This window comes from Tachysurus vachellii, chromosome 20 (genome assembly GCF_030014155.1).
Source record: "Tachysurus vachellii isolate PV-2020 chromosome 20, HZAU_Pvac_v1, whole genome shotgun sequence".
NCBI classification, from domain to species: Eukaryota; Metazoa; Chordata; class Actinopteri; order Siluriformes; family Bagridae; genus Tachysurus; species Tachysurus vachellii.
This window is the reverse complement of record NC_083479.1, coordinates 18,928,478-18,953,477: the sequence shown is the minus strand read 5'-3', so window position 1 is coordinate 18,953,477 and position 25,000 is coordinate 18,928,478. Positions and strand designations below refer to the sequence as shown.

General features: G+C 41.5%; 2 protein-coding genes across 4 annotated transcripts in view; one reads left to right on the top strand and one right to left on the bottom strand.

Moving 5' to 3' along the window:
* Positions 1–2,863, bottom strand: part of stoml2 (stomatin (EPB72)-like 2) — an 8,973-nt gene extending 6,110 nt beyond the window's left edge. Inside the window, exons 1-3 of one of the 2 annotated variants that reach the window (XM_060896484.1) lie at positions 2,645–2,863; positions 2,360–2,512; positions 1–94 (exon numbers count right to left, since the gene is read on the bottom strand). The exon at positions 1–94 is cut by the window's left edge and continues 6 nt beyond it. In XM_060896484.1, coding sequence (XP_060752467.1) covers positions 1–94; positions 2,360–2,512; positions 2,645–2,689 — 292 coding nt within the window. In that variant the 5' untranslated portion in view covers positions 2,690–2,863. Of the gene's footprint in view, positions 95–727; positions 788–2,359; positions 2,513–2,644 lie in introns of those variants that run through there. The other variant, XM_060896485.1, reaches the window with a different exon arrangement.
* Positions 2,864–5,471: 2,608 nt separating this feature from the next.
* unc13bb (unc-13 homolog Bb (C. elegans)) overlaps positions 5,472–25,000 on the top strand; it is an 86,252-nt gene continuing 66,723 nt past the window's right edge. Inside the window, exons 1-3 of one of the 2 annotated variants that reach the window (XM_060895341.1) lie at positions 5,472–5,677; positions 15,538–15,567; positions 23,681–23,780. In XM_060895341.1, coding sequence (XP_060751324.1) covers positions 5,656–5,677; positions 15,538–15,567; positions 23,681–23,780 — 152 coding nt within the window. In that variant the 5' untranslated portion in view covers positions 5,472–5,655. The remainder of the gene's footprint in view (positions 5,678–15,537; positions 15,568–23,680; positions 23,781–25,000) is intronic. The other variant, XM_060895342.1, reaches the window with a different exon arrangement.

Sequence of the window (25,000 nt, the reverse complement as noted above, 5' to 3'; positions counted from 1 at the left end):
ATACGGCAGACTGCTCCGGCACATCGATCACGATCTCTTTAAGGCTCTGCACATAGCGGATTTTGTCCAGGATCGGGATTAATACGTTCAGTCCCTGGAGAAAAGCAGACGTTGATCTCAGTGTAATGTTTAATCTTTAATCACTACAATAACTGAGATACACAGGTGCTTGTTTCCCTCTATGTAGAGCATATTTTATCATCATCTGTTCTTCCTGTTTTTCTAAACCAATACAACCAGAACCTGAAACACTGCAAATCTAACAGCTATTTCTGAGAACATAAGAACCCATACATTCAACCATACACACACTCTCTCTCACACACACACACTTTAGTGTGTGTGTGATTGTATGTATGGTTGAATGCATGGGTTCTTATGTTTTTGTCTGTCTGTCTCTCTCTCATTGTCTGTCTGTCTCTCTCTCACTCTTTGTATCTCACTTAAATAAATACATGCACACACTATAGAGTGTGTGTGTGTGTGTAAGTGTATGTATGTGAGTGAGCGTGTGTGAGTGAGCGTGTGTGTGAGTGAGTTTACTGGCTCCAGGATCCTGTGGATCCCCATCCTCTCCACCACCCAGTGTGTGTGTGTGTGTGTGTGTGTGTGTGTATGTATGCATGTATGTATGTATGTGAGTGTGTGTGTATGTATGTAAGTATGAGTGTGTGTGTGTGAGTGTGTGTGTGAGTGTGTGTGTGAGTGTGTGTGTGTGAGTGTTTACTGGATCCAGGATCCTGTGGAAGCGGCCCATCCTCTCCACCACCCAGTGTGTGTGTGTGTGTGTGTGTGTGTTTACTGGATCCAGGATCCCGTGGAAGCGGCCCATCCTCTCCACCACCCAGTGTGTGTGTGTGTGTGTGTGTGTGTGTGTGTTTACTGGATCCAGGATCCTGTGGAAGCGGCCCATCCTCTCCACCACCCCGTGTGTGTGTGAGTGTGTGTGTGTTTACTGGATCCAGGGTCCTGTGGAAGCGGCCCATCCTCTCCACCACCCAGTGTGTGTGTGTGTGTGTGTGTGTGTGTGTGTGTTTACTGGATCCAGGATCCTGTGGAAGCGGCCCATCCTCTCCACCACCCCGTGTGTGTGTGAGTGTGTGTGTGTTTACTGGATCCAGGGTCCTGTGGAAGCGGCCCATCCTCTCCACCACCCAGTGTGTGTGTGTGTGTGTGTGTGTTTACTGGATCCAGGATCCTGTGGAAGCGGCCCATCCTCTCCAACACCCAGTGTGTGTGTGAGTGTGAGTGTGTGTGTGTGTTTACTGGATCCAGGATCCTGTGGAAGCGGCCCATCCTCTCCATCACCCAGTGTGTGAGTGAGTGTGAGCGTGTGTGAGTGTGAGCGTGTGTGTGTGTTTACTGGATCCAGGATCCTGTGGAAGCGGCCCATCCTCTCCACCACCCAGTGTGTGTGTGAGTGTGTGTGTTTACTGGACCCAGGATCCTGTGGAAGCGGCCCATCCTCTCCACCACCCAGTGTGTGTGTGTGTGAGTGTGTGTGTGTGTGTGTGTGTGTGTGTGTGTGTGTTTACTGGATCCAGGGTCCTGTGGAAGCGGCCCATCCTCTCCACCACCCAGTGTGTGTGTGTGTGTGTGTGTTTACTGGATCCAGGATCCTGTGGAAGCGGCCCATCCTCTCCAACACCCAGTGTGTGTGTGAGTGTGAGTGTGTGTGTGTGTTTACTGGATCCAGGATCCTGTGGAAGCGGCCCATCCTCTCCATCACCCAGTGTGTGAGTGAGTGTGAGCGTGTGTGAGTGTGAGCGTGTGTGTGTGTTTACTGGATCCAGGATCCTGTGGAAGCGGCCCATCCTCTCCACCACCCAGTGTGTGTGTGAGTGTGTGTGTTTACTGGACCCAGGATCCTGTGGAAGCGGCCCATCCTCTCCACCACCCAGTGTGTGTGTGTGTGAGTGTGTGTGTGTGTGTGTGTGTGTGTTTACTGGATCCAGGATCCTGTGGAAGCGGCCCATCCTCTCCACCACCCAGTGTGTGTGTGTGTGTTTACTGGATCCAGGATCCTGTGGAAGCGGCCCATCCTCTCCACCACCCAGTGTGTGTGTGTGTGTGTGTGTGTGTGTGTGTGTGTTTACTGGATCCAGGATCCTGTGGAAGCGGCCCATCCTCTCCACCACCCTGTATGTATGTGTGTGTGTGTGTGTGTGTGTGTGTGTGTTTACTGGATCCAGGATCCTGTGGAAGCGGCCCATCCTCTCCACCACCCAGTGTGTGTGTGAGTGTGTGTGAGTGTGTGTGTGTGTTTACTGGATCCAGGATCCTGTGGAAGCGGCCCATCCTCTCCACCACCCAGTGTGTGTGTGTGTGTGTGTGTGTGTGTGTGTGTGTGTGTGTTTACTGGATCCAGGATCCTGTGGAAGCGGCCCATCCTCTCCACCACCCAGGCTTCCTGCTGCGGTACAAACAGAATCACGGTGTTCATTGGGAGACTGGAAGCCCATCGCTGCTGAGCTGAAGTCCCCCAAAACACCGGTCTGCTCCGACATGTGTGCTACAAATAAAGACAAGACTCTCATTAAATCTCGCTTTAAAGATGATCATAAAACCTGTAAAGTTTAGATATAAACATAAATCCCGACTCGCACGTGAGGGGCTCGCGCTGTCATTCACAGATGTCACTTACCTTTAAAAGCCCACTTCCGGCCCGACACACCACTGTCCTCAGCATGTCGTGTTAATTATTAGCGTTTTCACTTAAAATAATGAAACCAATTAATGGTCAGAGCTTTAAACCTTCACCTATAAACACGACCCTATCCACACCTGAGCTAGTGTAAAGTTGCAACCGCTTACATCAGTTTATCCTACCCGTTTTGCGACAGAGCCCGCCTTCCTCAACTGTGATTGGTCAGTTTTATCACGTGTCGTATTCTTTTATTGTTTATGAATGGCCACACGCTCGTGCTCGATCAACCATTGGACAATGTTTTGTCCAATCGACGGTCTTCTCACAGCGAAAAGTACAGCTACGGAAAAGAGGTGCGTTTAACGTCAGTTAGTAGTACAACCTTAAAACGGATCCGACAGCGTACTGGAAACATAAAGCATCAACATGTCGTTCCGGGATACATTTCAGACATTATAATGTGAAAATAATCTAAAATAGCAGGAGTTTGAATATTTCTTATTTATTATTAGTTAGTTAGTTAGTTAGTTAGTTAGTTAGTTAGTTAATAATTATCCAAAGCAGGATGATCAATCTGTCTGATAGCTTTCTGGATTCTGATTGGTCCACTCATACTCTGAAAAGTATGCAGATTTTACACATAATCAGAATTAAAATAAAGTGTCTGGATTATTGACATGGTGATGTTTTTCTGTAAGGAGATTTATCTGTAGGAGATTTCTGTATTCATCTTTTATGGAAGGAGTCCTCCAGTGTCAGAGCTTTGTCACAGTCAAAGTCAGTTTCACTGAAAGTCTTCAGGATGTAAAAAGTTTGATCCTTATGGTCAATAACATAAGTAATCCATAGATCCCTAAATTAACATGAAATAAATAAAGAGTATAATGTATTTTTATAGTAATGGATTAAAGTGTGCTTGTTGGCAAATTGTGGTATAAAGGAAGAAAACCTTTCTAGATGTCTAATTGAAGGAAAATAATCAGCCATGGGATGGCAATAGAATCTTCACTTCACATAAAGAACCTTGTGATGTTCTGGTATGTGTGTAAAATGCAGTGCACAAAACATACACAAACTATGGTCCCAAAGAAATGACACACACTTGGTCACAGCAATCAGACTCCTGTCCTACATAAAATCAGCCAGAGAGCTGTGGTTAAGTAAATTAGTTTACTAAATAATAATCATATGCATAGTCTGTATTCTTCACAGAGAAATAAATATTTTCAATCAATCAATCAATCAATCAATCAATCAATCAATCAATCAAACAATTGATTTAATTAATTAACTAATTCCTAATTTTAATTCATTAATTTGTCATAATAACACAAACATCAAAAGGTCCTGTTTTTGCAAATTGATTTTATCCCAAACTCCTGCATACTACTTAAAAGTACTCAAAAACGAATAATAAATGACAAATAAGTTTACAAAGCAAAATGTTGTATAACAATTTTTTTTTACATGTAGTAAAATTTGCCATCATTAGTGTTCTTAACACTTAAAATGTGTTAAGATGAATATATAAAAGTATATAAAATAAATAATATAATAATCCATCCATCCAAGGAGTTGGGTTGGGTTCCAGAGCCCAAGCCAAGGCAAGCCCAACTATCTCTAGTCGGTATCTCTCAACCTCCCGCACCAGCTCAGGCTCCTTCCCCCCCAGCGAGGTGACATTCCATGTCCCTAGAGCCAGATTCCGTGTCCGGGGATTGGGTCGCCGAGGCCCCTGCCTTCGACTGCCACCCCAATCCACATTGCACCAGCCCCTTACGGTTCCTCCTGCAGGTGGTGGGCCCACAGGAGATCGGCTCCACGTCGCTCCTTCGGGCTGAGCCCGGCCGGGCCCCGTGGGGTAAGACCCGGCCACCAGGCGCTTGCATGCGAGCCCCAACCCCGGGCCTGGCTCCAGGGTGGGGCCCCGGTTGCGCCATACCGGGCGACGTCACGGACCTTGCTATTAAATTCCTCATAAGGGGTATTTGAACCGCTCTTTGTCTGGCCTGTCACCTAGGACCTGTTTGCCTTGGGAGACCCTACCAGGGGCAGAAAGCCCCAGACAACATAGCTCCTAGGATCATTCAGGCACGCAATAAGGTGGCGGTTCGAGGAGAGGTAATATAATAATATAATAAATAATAATAATAATAAGATATATAAAATGATATTATTATGAAATACACACACACACACACACACACACATACACACACACACACATATATATGTGTGTTTGTGTGTGTGTGTGTGTTTGTGTGTGTGTGTGTTTCATAATTAGAGTTAATTAATTAAAGTAAAAAATATGCATGCATATATACATACATTATTTAGCATAAGATTAAATAACAAATATTATTATATTTATAATACTTATAAGTAAATGGCAAATGTGGCTTTTATATAAGTAAATGTTAAATTAAATGTAATAAACAAATCCACTGTGACCCTGACTAGTGGGTGGGTGAGTTTTTAAATGTTTAATTGTTTAAAAAAAAAAAAAAAACACTGAAATTTATATTTACAAAAATAATAAACAATTGAGGAGAGACGTCACATCCGTTAATAGTTATCAAGGCCCGCGCGGTTGTCATGGAAACGCTGTGTACTACAAATCAGCGCGTCACACCTGTTTCTTCTGAATGTTTATTTAGCGATACGACACACCTACTCAGTTGATGATTGGTCGATTCGTTGTAGTGTCCCGCCCCCTAGTTTAAGAATTCCCTGAGTTGATTGGTTGGACCTCATGTCATTTGAGAGTGATCAGTCCCGCCCTGTGGCTCATTCCGCTTTTCCTCTGTGTTATAGGAGGTTTTTTTTTGTAATCATGGCGAAGGGAAGCTGCGTGTGTCTGGACGTGGCACCTGTGGGGCACTTCATCACTGTAGTAGAAGAAATAAAGTGACTTTAATAAAATGTAAAGTTTGGAAATGTGTCAGGACGAGAAGCTGACTTGTTTTCTGATAAAACTATCACTATAACTGGGGAGGAAAAAGCTTGACATGTCACTGCTGTGTGTCAGAGGTGAGTGTGTGTGTGTGTGTGTGTGTGTGTGTGTGTGTGTGTGTGTGTGTGTGTGTGTGTGTGTGTGTGTGTGAGAGTGAGAGTGTGTGTGTGAGGTGAGTGTGTGTGAGTGTGAGATGGAAATGTAATTCTAAAATGCAGCTGTTTGTTTTACTTTCGTCTTTACATTACTTTTAAAATCCATTTCTACCTTTTCTTTTTTTGAGTTATAATTATTTACTTATTTATGAATATTATATTGAAATGAGCTTTAAGTACTTCTTATAAAGTGTACTTATATATGTATATGTGTGTGTATGTGTGTATATATATATATATATATATATATATATATATATATATATATACACACATACATACACACACACACACACATTATATATATATATATATATATATATATATATATGTGTGTGTGTGTGTGTATGTATGTGTGTGTATATATATATATATATATATATATATATATATATATATATATATATATATATATATATATATATATACACTTACCTAATAATATACTTTTTAAAGAAAATATTATAACGTAAATTGGCATGTTGATGTCATCATTTCCTCCTGACACAAATCAGTCAAGGCAAAAATAAATAAATAAATAAGGAAAGTTAAAGTTTATTGTTGCTAACAAGCACAGAAATCGTATAGCTGCCAGTTTAGCATTGTGTCTTTTAAAGTGAACTGATTAATAAAGTTTCAGATTGATATTTATTCGTGTATATATTTCTGGGACACGCCGAGCATCTGTATTAGACCTGATCTCATTGTGTTGGATTTACACCTGTGTTTTTCTCTACTACCGTTCATCGTCGTCGCTCAAAATTGGAAGGACTGAACCCGAAGTGTGTAAAGTGGAGGATAGAATAGAATTAGATTGGGGTTATCGTGGACAATCAACTGCCCTTTTCCTCGCATGTTGCTACTGTGACTTGCTCATGTTAGTTCATTCTCTACAACTTTAGAAGGATTCGGCCATTTTTGTCCACAGCTACTGCTCAGGTACTTGTTCAGTTTCTTGTCATCTCAAGACTGGACAACTGCAACTCACCACTGTCAGGTCTCCTCTACCTACGAATGCAATTCATCCTCTGCTAATGATGATGAAGTTCTCCCACACCACCCCACTGCTGCGTTCCTCCACTGGCTTCCGGTAGCTGAACACATCAGATTCAAATCACTGATACTTGCCTACAAAGCCAAAAATGGACCATCTTTCCTCAAAGTCCTCATCACTCCACACACTCCACCCACCTCGCACCCTCAGAGCTACCAGCACTGCTCCACTGGTCCCACCATCGCTCAGGGTAAGAGGTAAGTATACAACAAGATTCTGTTCTGGCACCGATTTCTGTTCTGGCACCGAGGTGGTGGAATGAACTTCCCCTAGGGGTCCAGACAGCTGAGTCACTGGATATCTTCAAACGACGGTTTAAGACCTACTTCTTTATGAAACACTTGAACTAGCACTTTCTCCCCTGCTTGTATGTGTGTATTTTTTAAAAGCATTTTTGTACGTCGCTTCGGATAAGAGAGTCTGCTAAATGCTGTAAATGTAAATGAATGCTAATAGAACCGTGATCCACAGCTAATATTCCTTGAAGATGAACAATATTTTAGGAAATGTTTTTAAATTGTTCTCTAATTTTTGTTCTCCATTGTATTTTCTATTCAGATTCATTTGATTTGTTTAATGCTGTGAACACGTGTGCCTCTTTTTTCACGGATATACGATGTTGTGATCGTGAAGTGGGCGGAGCCTAAAGTCTGCTACGGTTCAGATAACCTGTAGAAAAACCGTGAAGCACACGCATTTTATTCACAAATTAACACACAGGGGCATGAATTTGTCGTTTCTGCTTGTAGTCTTGATCCTTAATCCCTGATCTAGTTGAATTATTTTTATTCAAATTGTGCAGGAAGAGGCTTGTTGTTTCTGAAATAGGACACGTGTTTGGTTTTTCCTTGATTGTGCAGTGTGTGTGTGTAATTGTGTGTCATTGTGTGTGTCATGGCTGAACACACTCCTAGAAATGAGCAGCTTTCCTCTGTGGCCAGTCGCCAGTTCCAGATCAGCATCTGCCCCTGGTGTGGTCTGATGTCTGTCTGGCCACTCTGTTGATCGCGTGTGTGTGTGTGTGTGTGTGTGTGTGTGATCCCAGTACTGCTTCAGATCTGATGAAGGTGACGTGACCCACGTCACCTTGTCGCAGAGCTAATTTTGAGAAACGTGTAGAACGGGAACATGTTGCCGATAAATCATGAGCTTGAGAAATCTTTTATTTTGAGCACTTGTGGACGTGAAGAGAAAAAGATTCTGTGTTTTTAATCAAGAATGTTTTCAGGACAGGTTTGAAAACAGAATCCTGGTCATTGAACCACATAATTTTTTTTATTAGGTAGTTTTTATTGCTAGCTCATTTAATTAAGTCAAGCGGATGCGGTAATTAAAGGTTGTATTAATGATTAAGGCTTTGCGAGATCTGAAGCTTCACAGCAAATGGTTTTTCTGTAACATGACGACAAGATGCAGTTTTTGTCTCCTCTTTAACTTTTGAAGTAGAAAAACGAGACGCTTGCGAAGTCGTTCTTCTGTGGCCGTTTTTAACGTTAAATGTTTCTATAACTGAATGAACTTGATTCTAAATACTCAAAACATCATTTTGTTGTGTTTTATGAAAATAATGAACCATGTAGTCTTTTACATTCATATTTTTCTTTATAACTATCTTAAATCTGTGGGGTTTTTTATTATACACACCTTTTTTGAATCATTTTAGTCATCACAAAACCTATATGATGTTTCCTCAAACAGATCTGCATTCGAATCGGATTCTTTCCCATTTTATCTCAAAGTTGCTCTAAGATAAAAGTCTCAGTTAACTGATTAAACTGAATCTTCACTAACTCCTCTGTGACTGAGATGGTTTTTGCTTCCAGGTTTTTTTTCGTTGTGTGTTGAAGGGAAAACGTAGGTGCAAATCAGCGGTCGACTCTTCTGGCAAACCGCATCTTCTCTTTTTGTTCTGCCAGATTTATTTATGCGTGCGAAGCATAATGAGCCGTCATTGAATCTCCACAGCACAATCCTGCGAGCACAAAAGAGGCTCTGAACTCACAGAGCGACACAAACCGCAGCCGTGTGCTAGATCAACGTCCCTTCATCATAAGTGATGAACATTTATTGTGAAATATTGTCACAGTTTTTTGAAAAAAGTGCATCTTGCATTAAAAATGTACTTTTATTCTTTTTTTTTTATTTATGGTTGATTTTCTCTCCTGTTCCATATCCCTGAATTTTATTTATTAGAGATCTCCAACATGACTCATGTTTTTGTTGTGATCATATTAGAAAGCGTGGTTAATATTGAGGTTAAATGTTTACTGGATGTCTTACTCATTAAACATCGTGTGTGTGTGTAGGATTTTCGGGAAGACGTTTACGGCAAGATCGGATTAAAAATCATGACGTCTATGTTTTAATATGCGGATTGGAAAAACAGAAATCGGGGGGGAAAAAGTTTGTTGAATTTATTTAATCCAACGTCGGTTCCAACTAATTGAACTGAGTTCTGTTTAACACGATTAGGTTTCGTAAATCCGGTGTGATTTGAGTGTGGATTTTCAAAACACTGAATAAACTCATTATAGCTCGTAGCTGTTTTATGCCTGTGTAAATGTGTCTAGAAATCTAATCACATGGAAAAACTGAATTTTAGTTTTAATAATAGATGGAGAAATTATGGGTTTATTGTGGACATGTGGTTTTTAATTCCTTTTTGGGGTCAGTGGTGGCTCAAGTGTTTAAGGCTCTGGGTTGTTGATTGTAAGAGCGGGGTTCAAGCACCAGCACTGCCACTGTTGGGCCCTTGAGCAAGGCCCTTAACCCTCACTGCTCCAGTGTACAGTCCAATCTTGTGTGTGACCATCACACGTGGCTCACCTTCTCCTTTATACCATCATGCTTCAGTTTCCTGATTTCTGTCTAGAACAAAGCCCATCGCTATGGTGATGTCATTACATGCAGAGCCAGGATGCGTGCGCGCACACACACACACACACAGCGCAACTGAATGTTCTGCTCCATCCTGTCAACATTATTACCTGTTCATCTTTAATAACACTCCAGCCTCATTTCCTCAGAGCTGTCCTGCTTATTGTAGAGCTCTCTTCAGTCATCAGTCACAGGCCTGGTTTTATTGGACTCATTTAGAACATTGTTCCAGCATGTTTCCACATTTAATAAAGGAAGGGTTTGCATGCATGCGGGGGGCACGGTGGCTTAATAGTTAGCACGTTCGCCTCACACCTCCAGGGTTGGGGGTTCGATTCCCGCCTCCGCCTTGTGTGTGTGGAGTTTGCATGTTCTCCCCGTGCCTCGGGGGTTTCCTCCGGGTACTCCGGTTTCCTCCCCGGTCCAAAGACATGCATGGTAGATTGATTGGCATCTCTGGAAAATTGTCTATAGTGCGTGAGTGAATGAGTGTGTGTGTGTGTGTGTGTGTGCCCTGCGATGAGTTGGCACTCCGTCCAGGGTGTATCCTGCCTTGATGCCCGATGACACCTGAGATGAGGCTCCCCGTGACCCGAGGTAGTTCGGATAAGCGGTAGAAGATGAGTGAGTGAGGATTTGCATGCTCCATGTGCTACACGGTGAAGATGTCACCGTCATTCACCTGTTGTTTGGACGTCGTTATGCATGAGGATTCTAATCCACTTCACACACTGAACAGCCCTCCTGGATCCTGACTAACTCCAAAGCAAATATTGGCCATTAGTTTTCAGTCAGACATGATCAATGCAATTCAAATTTATTTGTATGGCGCTTTTAACAATGGACATTGTCTCAAAGCAGATTTACAGAACATAAACATAGTACAAAATAAATTTATTATACAACAGTTTAAGATTAATATTAGACTTTTATTTAAATGTGTTTGTGTTGTTTGTATAAAAGTCTGAGGTGACTGAGGCGAATGTGTCGAGGAAAAACTCCCTTAGATGGAAGAGGAAGAAACTTTGAGAGGAACCAGACCCAAAAGTGAACATCATCCTCATTTGGGTGACACTGGAGGGTGTGATTATAAACTGTTATAAACACCAGAGAGTGTTATTATGAATAATGTCCTTTCTCCAGTCAGATACAGTCTGATAATTGTGTATTTATTAGGAGGTTGTTTTCCTCAAACACCACATGGAGTTGGTATCTTCTCACTGAAGGTCAGAAATCATCATGAAGCAGAACACACCTGGAGCTGGTGTAATCTCTGGATGCCTCGAAATGGGTAGAAAAAGAGAAACCAGTAGAGAGGAATTAGCGTAGCTGCTGTTCATGATATGAAACAGAACTAGATAATAATGTGTATCTACTGGAGCACACAGTTGTATGATGTATTATGTGTATGTCTAATTATACACCTCCTTTACTGGGACTGACTGGGGCTCAGGCCACACCTCCTTTTACTGGGACTGACTGGGGCTCAGGCCACACCTCCTTTACTGGGACTGACTGGGGCTCAGGCCACACCTCCTTTACTGGGACTGACTGGCACTCTGGCCACACCTCCTCCTTTACTGGAACTGATTGGCACTCTGGCCACACCTCCTTTACTGGGACTGATTGGCACACAGGCCACACCTCCTTTACTGGGACTGATTGGCACTCTGGCCACACCTCCTTTACTGGGACTGATTGGCACTCTGGCCACACCTCCTTTACTGGGACTGACCTGCACTCTGGCCACACCTCCTTTACTGGGACTGACCTGCACTCTGGCCACACCTCCTTTACTGGGACTGACCTACACTCTGGCCACACCTCCTTTACTGGAACTGATTGGCACTCAGGCCACACCTCCTTTACTGGAACTGATTGGCACTCTGGCCACACCTCCTTTACTGGGATTGACCTACACTCAGGCCACACCTCCTTTACTGGGACTGACCTGCACTCTGGCCACACCTCCTTTACTGGGACTGACCTGCACTCTGGCCACACCTCCTTTACTGGAACTGACCTACACTCTGGCCACACCTCCTTTACTGGAACTGATTGGCACTCAGGCCACACCTCCTTTACTGGAACTGATTGGCACTCTGGCCACACCTCCTTTACTGGGACTGACCTGCACTCTGGCCACACCTCCTTTACTGGAACTGATTGGCACTCTGGCCACACCTCCTTTACTGGAACTGATTGGCACTCTGGCCACACCTCCTTTACTGGGACTGACCTGCACTCTGGCCACACCTCCTTTACTGGAACTGATTGGCACTCTGGCCACACCTCCTTTACTGGGACTGACCTGCACTGACCTGCACTTTATTGAGAGTTTGATTTTACCAAAGCAGAGCCAGAAATTGTGACCCAGATATATAAGAGTAGCTGTTAGAGATTGTTGAACATGATAAAGGTTTTGCTATGATGAGTTTGCTAAAGTGCTTTTGGGAAAATAAGAATTCTATTCATACAGAAGAGCAGGTTTGGTTTCTGGAGAATTGTTGAACCTGTTTTCAGGGTAAATCAGGGCAGGCTGAATTGAGCAAAAAAAAAAAAAAGATAAAAAAATAAAGAGGATGCAAAAAAAAAAGAGATTGGAATTGTAATCCTCTGTCCATCTGTTGGATTCATCCATCAGTTTAAGCATTCAGTCTCTCTCTCTCTCTCTCTCTCTCTCTCTCTCTCTCTCTCTCTCTCTCTCTCTCTCTCTCTTGCTTCAAAAGGCCAAAATCAAATAACAAATTCCAGAAGTCAACATGCACAGTTTCCATCCTCACGTCCTGCTTCCTGTTACACAGTTCCTGCTTGTTGACCTCCTGGAAGCCTGATCTCTACTCCGTTACAGAGTGATCCAACATGGGTGTAACATTTCTTTATGTCCTTCTCAAAAAGTAAAGACACAGCTTATAAGTATACTGGGGGTCAGTTGTAACAGTAGTTTACTAGTTCAGGAGGAGATTTTGGCCAAAACGCAGCCATCCATGGATAGGAGCCAAGCGAAAAATTGGCCGTGCTCTCAGTGTGGGAGGGGCTTACTCTCTCCTCCTCTTCTGTCAATCACAGGATTATGAGCTCATGTATGTGGTAGAGGTTGTTCAATGCTTTCCTTCAAGTGTGTTATGAGATGCAGTTTGAACAAAAGCAGCTGGTTGGCTTAAGGGTTTGGTTTCCCAGTAGTTTGCCATCGTGTGATTTTCAGGAGAGGTGGCTGGTGGGTGGGATTTTGGAGATGACCAAATTGATTGTGGAGTTTGCAGGTTCTCCTCAAACTTCAGCACGTTTCCTCTGCGTTCTCCAGTTTCCTCCGTCAGTCCAAAAACGTGTCGTAGGCTGAAATTGTCTGTATGCACGAGTGTTTGTGTGATCGAGTCCCCTGCTATAGGGCTCCCCATGACCCTTTGTAGGATAAGCATTTTGGAAAATAGATGGATGATTTTTAAATGTTTGTTTTCTTGAACCATCATTATTTACAGAACAACTTGGTTTTTGAGTTCTTTATATTTTGGTTAAACTCAACCAGTTAATGGGTAAATTATGTGTTTAAAAATGTATTTTCTTTATTAATTTAAATAGGGGGGCACGGTGGCTTAGTGGTTAGCACGTTCGCCTCACACCTCCAGGGTCGGGGGTCGATTCCCGCCTCCACCTTGTGTGTGGAGTTTGCATGTTCTCCCCGTGCCTCGGGGGTTTCCTCCGGGTACTCCGGTTTCCTCCCCTGGTCCAAAGACATGCATGGTAGGTTGATTGGCATCTCTGGAAAAAGATTGTCCCTAGTGTGTGAGTGCGTGAGTGAATGAGAGTGTGTGTGTGTGTGTGTGCCCTGCGATGGGTTGGCACTCCGTCCAGGGTGTATCCTGCCTTGATGCCCGATGACGCCTGAGATAGGCACAGGCTCCCCGTGACCCGAGGTAGTTCGGATAAGCAGTAGAAGATGAATGAATGAATTTAAATATAATATAATACAAATGCAATTAAATATATACAATTTTAAAATATTTTATTTCTTATTTATTTAAAGTACCCCTTTAGGTAGTCATTTATATGAAGAACAGACGTCATGTATATGAAAAGCTTGTAATGCTGTTTTAACATCATTAAAATGGGAAGGATGTGGAGTTACTCATGGAAGCTTTATTTGTGAAGTGCGTGAACCAGCATCTGAGATGAGGCTTAGTTTCCATCGTTTTGCCCAACATTAACGGTTAGACATTAAGCATCAGGGATTCAGGAGGCATGAGGGACACATCACAATGGAAAAGTTAATGGAGGTTTCTCACGTAACTTCAGTCCAAAGCTGATCCGTGAGTATCAGAGCAAACCTAAATCAAGCTGCTCTGTGGCTCAATGTACAGGGAAAAAGTTCAATAATGTAGGTTCTGTTAATCCTGAGATGCCGTTAAGCACACAGTCCAATCCCAGCATCCATCTGTCACATTCATCTAGTAAATAATCTGCTGTAATAATCTCACTCAATCCTGTAATAGTGACCGTGCGGATAGATGTGGACAGCGCAAAAAAAAATAGAAGGAATCGGAACGAGGGAAAACGAAAAGGAGAGTAAGATTAAGAGAATGGGAAAGAAAGAAAAAGAGGGAGAGAGAAATGAATGAATAAAAGAGAGAAATAAATGAATGAATAAATGAATGAAAGTAAGAAAGAATCTTAAGAAGGAGGGAAAGGAGTAAAGGAAAAATAAATAAAAGGAAGAAAGGAAGGAAGAACAGAAGAGGAAAAGGTTAAGAAGGATGAATGGAAAAACATAGAGCAAGGATATAAGGAAAAAAAAGAACAAAAAAATAAACTAGAACGTACATTTCCTGAAGAAAATCTGAATGGTGCTTGCACGTGGCAAATCCCGGAGGCTAGTCGAGCATGTGACGTCATCTGAATACTCCTGAGGAAGTTTTCCTCATTGTGCTGAATGTCTTTTTAGGTCACATGTCCACGTTGTGCTAATTTTTTTTCACGTGACTTCACATGACGTCATGAAAATACACGTGAGGAAGTTCCCCTCATTGTTGTGAGTGTTTTGATATGTCACATGTCCATGTTGTAAAAAGTTTTTTTGATTTTGCATATTTTGGGGGCAGGGCTGTGGGACAACCGAAAGGCCAGTCGGTACACCAATGTAAAAGTTTGTTCAGAGTATCACCCTAAAGGAGCTGACCGAGTTTGGTGTAGATAGTTCGAAAGCTTGCCGAGTTATAAACCTCCAAAGTTTATAATGGGAGTCTATGGGGAAAAAAGGCCACTTTGAGACCCAGTACCGGTACTCGGATCGCTTATAAAAGTAATAACACACCTCTCCTCAATGTGCCGGTCGATTTGACACCTCATTCATGGGTCTAGGACAAACGCTGCGGGAAAAGTTTTGTCCGGCACAATAGTAATAATGTTGCAAGCACCATTAATGAGGGAGGAAGATGGCAGATAGGACGTAAAAGAAGAAAAGAAACAGGTTTAGAAAGACAGAATAAAATGGAAGAAAGAACAGAAAAAGAGAAAGAAAAATAAATATTTACGCAGAAATGAAAAAGAGAAATTAGGAAAAATGGAGCAAAAGAGGAAAAGGAGCGAGAAACACAAAAAAAAACAAGATGAAAAGATATTAAAATAAATAAAAGAAAGAGTGGAAGATAGAGAAATAGGAAGAGAAAAAATGACAGATGAACACTGTGGAGTTTACTGAAGTCTTTAAACTGGGATTTAAACTCTGTCTTCATCTCACCATTTTATTTCTGCTTGTGTTTTTTGCTGCATTTTTTTCTCTTGCATATTCTAACCATTTTCTCTCTCTCTCTCTCTCTCTCTCTCTCTCTCTCTCTCTCTCTCTCTCTCTCTCTAGTTAAGAAAGCCAAACTCCACGGGCCTCTGGGTAAGCACAGATATTTCTCCTCTAAGTGTGGTGTGTAAGTGTGTGATGGCATTTTGTCCTTCGGTGTAACACAAGACGGAGTTGCGTAGCGTTTATTTTGTGAGTTTTCGGGTTTCATCTTTCATACACAAAGCTCGTTTGTTCAGAGTTTGTTCTGCTCCTGACATTTCGAACCCTCCCATAGTCTTTCACCGAGCACAAGGAAATATTACAGAGAGAAACTTCGGCCGTAGATCTGGTATTGTCTCTGGGTGAGGAAACCACACAGCCTGACCGATCGAGACACATTAGGGAACGTCCCGAGGCTGTCGTTTCTCTGCAATGGGAATGAGATCAGTGTAGGTTAAGCCCAAATCCACCCCCACCCCCCTCCCTCGTCCCCGTACTAATCCTCTGCACTGTTTGCCCTTAGAGCTTTCCCATAAGCCCCGTGACCAAGGAGGAAGTAAGGGAATGCTGGGGAAGGCCCACGCTCTCACAGTCCTACTCCTTTATACACAGCAGCGCTACTGAACCTGTAATCTCTGTTTATGTCATGTTAAAGACACATTTCGGGATCGAGGAAATGGTTATAGAATTTGTGAAGTAATACAATGAGAAACATGACCAGGAAGTGAATAATATTTCTGAAGCCAGAGTAATTTGCCATGCAAATTTTAAATAAATAAAATCAAGGGGGACGTCGTGGCCTAATGGTTAGTCTGACTCCTAACCCTAAGGTTGTGGGTTCGAGTCTCGGGCCTTAAGCAAGGCACCGGACCCCCAACTGCTCCCTGGGTGCCGCAGCATAAATGGCTGCCCATTGCTCCGGTGTGTGTGTGTGTGTGTGTGTGTGTGTGTGTGTGTGTGTTTTCACTGCTGTGTGTGTGCACTTTGGATGGGTTAAACGCAGAGAACAAATTCTGAGTATGGGTCACCGTACTTAGCTGTATGTCACGTCACCTCACGTTCACCTTCACTTCTCAATCTCTCATGTGACACGTTTTCACTCACGTTATAGCAACATAAAAATGTCGGTGTGTCAATCAGGCCCGAAATCTCCTTTGTTTGTTTTTTTTTACACTTTTATCTCTGTCTCCATACACAAAAATACAAAAACAAAATAAATATCTATTTATTTTGAATTTTGAATTCTTTTGTACTGTCCCTGTGCTAGAAAAAGAGAAAAGAATGAAAGAAACAAGGAAGGAATCAAGGAAAAGGCAAAAGAAAGAAAGGATGAATGAACGAAGGGCGAAAGAAAGAAGGAAAAGGCAAAAGAAAGACGGAAGGAAAGAAGGATGAAAAAGGTGAAAGACTGAAAAAAGGAAGGAAGAAAGGAAAAGGGGAAGGAAGGAAGGATAAGACAAGAAAGAAAGAAGAAACGAATGAAAAGGCAAAAGAATGAAAGACTGAAAGAAGGAAGGAAGGAAAAGGCGATAGAAAGAAATAGAGAAAACGAAAGAGAAAGAAAGAAAAGGAGAATTGCTGTATCACTGCTGTTTGGAATCAAACTGCACTGAGACCCAAATCATGTTCGCAGGGATTATTTTAATTGGATGTTTAAATGATTTATAGGGTTTTTTTTTTTTTTTTTTTTAAAAAGACTTTTGATAATTTTTTGCTATCAGTATTACAGTAACACATCATTTAGAAATCCCATTCTTATTAAAGTTCAGTAATGAAAGCTTTTCTCTGAGTCAGCACTTCATTCCCTGTGAGGATCGTCAGTGTCTGATCACGCTGAGGCCGGTGGGACTGTAGTGAGCGACACGCCTGATCTTGGCTCTGTCTCAAATCAAACACGGGATCAGATGATGGTGGTGCGTTAGAGCCGCGTCTCCTCCCTGTACGGCTGAAGGTAAACACGGTCACCAGCCGGCTCTGCTGTATTGACACTTGGCTCTTTTGTTTCTCGGAGATCCGGCGTGTTTGCTCAGTTCTGTAAACTACACAGTTGTTCATGACATTAGTCCTGTCACTAAACACAATGCGGCCTGCCTCACATGGATCACGTTGGTTGTTTGATTTGATTTAACAGGGTTTGTCGGACATCGTGATCCTTCTCAGGTTTTTGTGTGTGTTGGGAGTTTTTGTTCCATCAGTTGCTCAGTTTGGGTCTGAATTGTGTTCAGTGAATTCGTTCACCTTGCATTTATTGTTATAGGAGTTACTGTAGATTTCCATTTAGATTTCTTTTCTTTATTTTGTGCAGTTCTATGACAAAAGTGTTTTGATATTTTTGTATTAAAAATAATTTGTATTTCATATAATAATAATAATAATAATAATAATAATAATAATAATAATAACTATATATATATATATAATTGACAAAATGTCATCTAAAGCACATTGATATTTTTGTATAAAAAATAAGATTTACATTTATTAAAAAATAACAATATGTAATTGAAAAACAAAAACAATATTTATTACAACTTTATGAAGCATGATAACGTTTCTAAAAATTGTTAAAAATAAAAATCACTGATTTTTATATTAAAAAGAAAATTTGCACTATATGTCTAATATGTAACATGATGAATATTTGCCAACAATAAAGAACTATTGAATAAACGTAAATATTTTTATATTTAAATAACTTTTTATTAAATATGTAATGCAGAACAGAGGGAAAACAAGAAGAAAATCTGTGTAAAAAAAAAAAAAAAAAAAAAAAAAAGGTATGATATTTAAATCATAAAAACACCCCTGAGGTTCGTTTTGTTTCATTTCCAGGCAGTGAAGGGAAATGGTGTGTGTGCTTAGTGTGTGATGGAAATGTCTCATTAATCCAGCTCTCTCAGGTGTCCTAGCTGTAAGTAAATAGTGCTACGGTCTCATGGGATGCTAACGCTAATGTTTGCTAATAGTTAGAGAAGGAACATCCCAGTCTGGAGGATTCATTTTCAATCCCAGGGAAGTGGCATTTTCAATTAAAACTGATCCCTCAGGGGGGAAATGGATCGTGTCTTCAGGTGAGGCAGCGAGTCCTTTGCTGTGTGCGGGTTATTAGTTTAGCCTGGAATTAGAAGATTGAGTTATGTGGGATGTTTTAATCAGGTTATATTCAGCATTGGTTTGTTCCCGTCATTCAATTTCTGAGACTTATTTGTTGTGTGATTGAGATTGTGCTGCAAAAAAACTCTACCTCCACCGTATCCATCCATCATCTAGTGCTATTCTGAAGTTTATTAGTTAGTAAACAAACCTACAAGCTATTGCGCTAATGTCAGAAGATTAACCATGACGTTAAAGACACAAAGCAACGTCTGTAACATGATCCAGGTAAAGTACAAAAGGTTTTTAATTACATTTTTAATTTATTGGTTAATTTTTGGGGGGGCACGGTGGCTTAGTGGTTAGCACGTTCGCCTCACACCTCCAGGGTTGGGGGTTCGATTCCCGCCTCCGCCTTGTGTGTGTGGAGTTTGCATGTTCTCCCCGTGCCTCAGGGGTTTCCTCCGGGTACTCCGGTTTCCTCCAACAGTCCAAAGACATGCATGGTAGGTTGATTGGCATCTCTGGAAAATTGTCCGTAGTGTGAGATTGCGTGAGTGAATAAAAGTGTGTGTGTGTGCCCTGCGATGGGTTGGCACTCCGTCCAGGGTGTATCCTGCCTTGATGCCCGATGACGCCTGAGATAGGCACAGGCTCCCCGTGACCCGAGGTAGTTCGGATAAGCGGTAGAAAATGAATGAATGAATGAATGAATGGTTAATTTTTGGTGATTTTTTTTATATAATTTATTTGTTTTTTAAAGATTTTTTGCACTGTCTCAGTACTAGGGGAAAAAAAGGCAGAAAGAAGAAAGGAAAGAAGGGAAAAAGGAAAAGAGAAAGAGAGAGAGAGATTGGAAAAGAGAAAGAGAGAGAGAGAGACTGGAAAAGAGAAAGAAAGAGAGAGACTGGAAAAGAGAAAGAAAAGGGAGAAGAAAGAAGGAAAGAAAGAAAGAGAGAAAATGAGAGAGAGATAAAAGAAAAAGAGAGGGAAAGAAAAGGAGAAAAGGAGAGAGATGGAAAGAGAAAAAGGAGAGAGAAAGAAAGAAAAGGAGGAAAAGGAGAGAGAAAGTAAAGAAAGACAAAAAGAGAAAGCGAGAGAAAGAGAAAGAAAGCAAGAGAGAAAAAAGAGAAAGAAAGTGAAAGAAGGCAGGAAAGAAAGAAAGAAAGAAATGGAGAAAAGGAGAAAGAAATTAAAGAGAAATGGAGGGAAAGGAAAAGACAGAAGGCAGGAAAGAAATAAAATGAGAAAAAGAAAGAAACAAAGAAAGAACCCTGATATTTACAGCTGACCAATCAGAATTTAGAATTTAACATAACTGTTAAAACTGATTTTTCTGACTTTGTCAGAGAGACGGAAAGTAAGAAAAGTTGGAAACTTTGTTAGAAGACAAATAAACAAATGTCCAGTCCTTGAGGTTAACCGTGACGTTAATGACAAGATCATTAAAGGTGGGGTCTCCGATTTTTGAAAGCCAATGTCGACATTTGAAATCACCAAAACAAACACGCCCCTAACCCAATTGGGTCCCACCCCTGTATTGATAGCTCCGCCCACACATACATATGTAACCCAGGCAAATAATGGAAAGAATTGTGTCTTTATCACAGCTGAAGGGAAGAACAATACGATTGTAGATAAACAAACAAGCAAAAATGACACACAAGCATAATCATGTAAAGGACAAAGGCATATATTAGTTCTGTGTAACAAAGTAAAACCAACGTTACTCACCTATCGAGAAGGAAAAAAGCGCCTCGGTGTCCCATCGCAGGCCTTCCTGCTCCTTCAGTTTTCTCCAGCGCTGGAAAACTGATCCTAAAATTAACACGTCCTACTTCTTACCTTATCGTAAGCCTTTCTTCGCTTTCTTTCTTTAATTTTATCCTCCATGTCAATGTTAAAACAGCTTTCTGCTGATGTCACACATGCGCACTGAACACTCTCTCCGCCCACATTGACAAGCCCCGCCCCTTTCTGCTCATTGGCTACACGTTTGTTTTGAATTTTGTTTTTGATTTTTTTTTTTTTTTTTTTTAATTATTCAGGCCGACTCAGTTTTCTGAAGCATTTCTCAAAAATCGGAGACCCTGCCTTTAAGCAACATTTAACATGATCAAGTTATCAATACAAAAGATTTTTTACTTATTAAAAAAATATTCAAAAGAATGTTCTGCTTGTTGGTTTGAACTCTGTGGAACTCTACAACCCTGGGTTCATATATTCCAAGTACATGAAACTAAAGAACCCATTTGGTCCCAAAGGTATACCAAAGAGATCAAACTGAACTCCCCACTTCGAAGGTTTAGAAGAACTCATCTGGAGTTTATTATTATTATTATTATTATTGTTGTTGTTGTTGTTGTTGTTGTTGTTGTTATAATAATAACAACAACAACAATAATAATAATATTAATAATAATATTTTAAACAGGGGAAAAAGTAACTAAAATTAACAGGTAATGGCATGCTCTCTCTCTCACTCATTTTCTACTGCTTATCCGAACTACCTCGGGTCACGGGGAGCCTGTGCCTATCTCAGGCGTCATTGGGCATCAAGGCAGGATACACCCTGGACGGAGTGCCAACCCATCGCAGGGCGCACACACACACACTCTCATTCACTCACACAATCACACACTACGGACAATTTTCCAGAGATGCCAATCAACCTACCATGCATGTCTTTGGACCGGGGGAGGAAACCGGAGTACCCGGAGGAAACCCCCGAGGCACGGGGAGAACATGCAAACTCCATACACACACACAAGGTGGAGGCGGGAATCGAACCCCCAACTCTGGAGGTGTGAGGCGAACGTGCTAACCACTAAGCCACCGTGCCCCCCTGTAATGGCATGCTTTATTTATTTATTTGTACTAGTCAATTTGTAATTTTTTTTGTTGATCGAACGGCACATAAATGTTTTATTTATTTATTTATTTATTTATTTATTATAATATATATATTTTTGCATAGCTCCATCAGACCATGGATGTGCAAATAAATTTTAATAAATTCAATTTTATACAATAATTTTAACAAACTGATCATGACATTAACAGGTTAATTAATTCCTGATTGATGGCAAGCTGATTTCTTTTGCAGTTAGTCAATATTAACTTTTGTGTTATTTCAATTAAAACGCAGATTTTTTCACCAATCAATTTGGTGTGGTTGTAGCTGTGGTAAATATACAGTCATGTATTATGTTATTATGTGTTATAAGACCAGAGTTAAAAGCACTGCATGTAGTAAACCTTTACCCATAATAAAGCCCAGTTTTCGTGCAGGACAAAAACATTCGTTGTCCTTCGTAAACTGTTGTTCTGCATTCGAGTTGTCCTTTCACCCTTCAGTAACGTCTAATTCTTTAAATAACTTGTTATCTTTTGTCCTTGATATTTCTGTTTGAATTCGTTGTTTTGTTGATGCTGTTGTCATGGCAAAACAGGGTTCTGTTTGTTCGAATCACCACGGCAACCAAAAACACCAAAAAATAATAATAATGCAAGTTAAAGTTTATAGAATTTTATAGATAGACCAAGATACAAGCACAGTGTCTGTGTGTGTGTGCGCTTGTGTGTTAATCCTCGTGCACTCAGACACAAATGAAGCAGTACTGTTAGGTCACACCACTTAATCCCTCCAACACATCTGAGATTTTTAGTCAGCGAGGTCCGATGTAGTCTGACGTCTGATCTTTAACTCGCACTCGTGCTGTGAGGGACAGCAAGCAACTGATAAAGACCCCATTTACACCTGATGGGTTTATGGATCTTAAGCGATTGTATAATAAGAGCAACAATGAAAATAATAGCAGTAACAACACATAATAATAACAAGGTTGTGATTAGTGTTATGATTATTAACATACAAAATGAACAATTAAGTGAAGCAATAATGACTAACACTAAAGTTGGTATAACATCATCAGGAGACGCAGTTTTCCATGTCCACAAGAGTGCGAAAGCAAAATTGGTCATTCATTCTCGGCGGGACGGGCAAACTATTTCTGTCAATAACTAATCGTTGGGGTGCGTGTGTGTGTGTGTTAGTGGTGGGAATATGCTTGTGTGATGAAAAAGTGTGTGTGCATGAGGTGGGAATGTGTGTGAAAGTTAGGACAGTGTGTCTGTGTGTAAGGTGGGAGTGTGTGTGTGTGTGTGTGAGAGAGGAAGGAATATGTGTGTGTGAGGAAAGAATGTGCATGTACTGTAAGGTAGATGAGTGTGTGTGTGTGTGTGTGTGTGTGTGTGAGTGAGAGAGAGGAAGGAATATGTGTGTGTGAGGAAAGAATGTGCATGTAAGGTAGAGTGTGTGTGTGTGTTTGTGTGTGTAAAGGAATAAGTGTGTGTGTGTGTGAGGAAGGAGTGTGTGTGTGTGTGTGTGTGTGTGTGTGTGTGTGTGTGTGTGTGTGTGAAAGGAAGGAGTGCGTGTGTGAGGTAGAAATATATGTGTGTAAGGGAGAAGTGTGTGCTTGTGTGTGTAAAGAAATATGTGTATATGAGGTAGGCGTGCGTGTGAGAGGAAGGAGTGCGTGTGAGAGGAAGGAGTGCGTGTGAGAGGAAGGAGTGCGTGTGAGAGGAAGGAGTGCGTGTGAGAGGAAGGAGTGTGTGTGAGAGAGGTAGGAATATATGTGTGTGTGAGGAAAGAATGTGCATGTAAGGTAGATTGTGTGTGTGTATGTGTGTAAGGGAGAAGTGTGTGTGTGTGTGAGAGGAAGGAGTGCATGTGTGAGAGGAAGGAATATGTGTGTAAGGGAAAAGTGTGTGTGTGTGTGTGTGTGTGTGTGTGTGTGTGAGGAAGGAATATGTTTATATGAGGTAGGAGTGTGTGCGTGTGGGAGTTAGATTTGAACGTGTGTGTGAGGTATGTATTAGATGTAGTGACATGATGGACTTGCAGACAGATATACAGCATGTCTGAGGAACACCTCGAGCTGTCAGAGCAGTGGAGGATTTCTGATGTCGAATAGCAATAACTAAAATCCTGTGAGAATGTAAACTCCAGCTTCAGAGGTCGAGCTGAAGAATCTTAACACTACCTCTGAGTCAGAAACAGCACAACCGTGATGGAGGGAATAGAAAGCAGACTGAAATCTAACAAACATGACTCTTTTTTTCATTCCAGATAAATTCAACGCCTACGTGACCCTGAAGGTGCAGAATGTCAAGAGTACGACCATCACGGTGCGAGGACACCAGCCGTGCTGGGAGCAGGACTTCATGTTGTAAGACTCCACACAATTCATACAAATTATTGTGTGAGACTCAATATAAAAACACAATATAAATAAATAATGACATAACTGGAGATTATCATGCTTCACGTCTTCAAACTACTAACGCGTCGGTCAGCTTTGTGCTCCGGTCAGAATCTGTGAACATTTGAAATCTTCAGCAGGAAGGAATCCATGTCTAGTTCCTAAGTCTAGTTCCTCGGGAGCTCTTGGTTCCACAATTCCACTGAACTTTAAACTGTTGTAGAAATGACATTATTTCCTGTCCAGTGTCACTAAATGAGGATGAGGTTCTCTTCTGAGTCTGGTTCCTCTCAAGGTTTCATCCTCATATCATCTCAGGGAGATTTTCCTCACCACCGTCACCTCAGGCTTGATCATTAGGGATAGATGTTAGAGATAAATAATAACTTTGTGTGTCTAATACACTAATCTTCTGTGAGGAGATTCTCAGGGCTGCCGACTTTTGAGTTCAGCTTAGAGTGAGATTTTGGGGGCGGGACTTTGGTAATGGGGAGTGGCTTACGGAGGGGCGTGGCTTGGTGTGGAAAAAAATACAAACAAAATCCTTGCATTAGCAGAAGTGTATTAAGTGTATACTCACTCACTCACTCACTCACTCACTCATTTTCTACCGCTTATCCGAACTACCTCGGGTCACGGGGAGCCTATCTCAGGCGTCATCGGGCATCAAGGCAGGATACACCCTGGACGGAGTGCCAACCCATCACAGGGCACACACACACTCTCATTCACTCACGCAATCACACACTACGGACAATTTTCCAGAGATGCCAATCAACCTACCCTGCATGTCTTTGGACTGGGGGAGGAAACCGGAGTACCCGGAGGAAACCCCCGAGGCACGGGGAGAACATGCAAACTCCACACACACAAGGCGGAGACGGGAATCGAACCCCCAACCCTGGAGGTGTGAGGTGAACGTGCTAACCACTAAGCCACCGTGACCCCGTATTAAGTGTATATTGATTGTCAAAGTATTTGGTATCTGTACAGAATTTCTTGGGAGATTTACATTACATTTAAATTTCACAAACATTTTACAGAAATAGGATTAACACATTGAAAAGCGTTCTTTTCTTGCCTGACCCTGACACTTTAGATAACATCCAGAAAACAACAGAAAATTCTAATGTATCCATACTGACACCACCAGTCAAATATCTGGACATGATTGATGAGTTGTGATT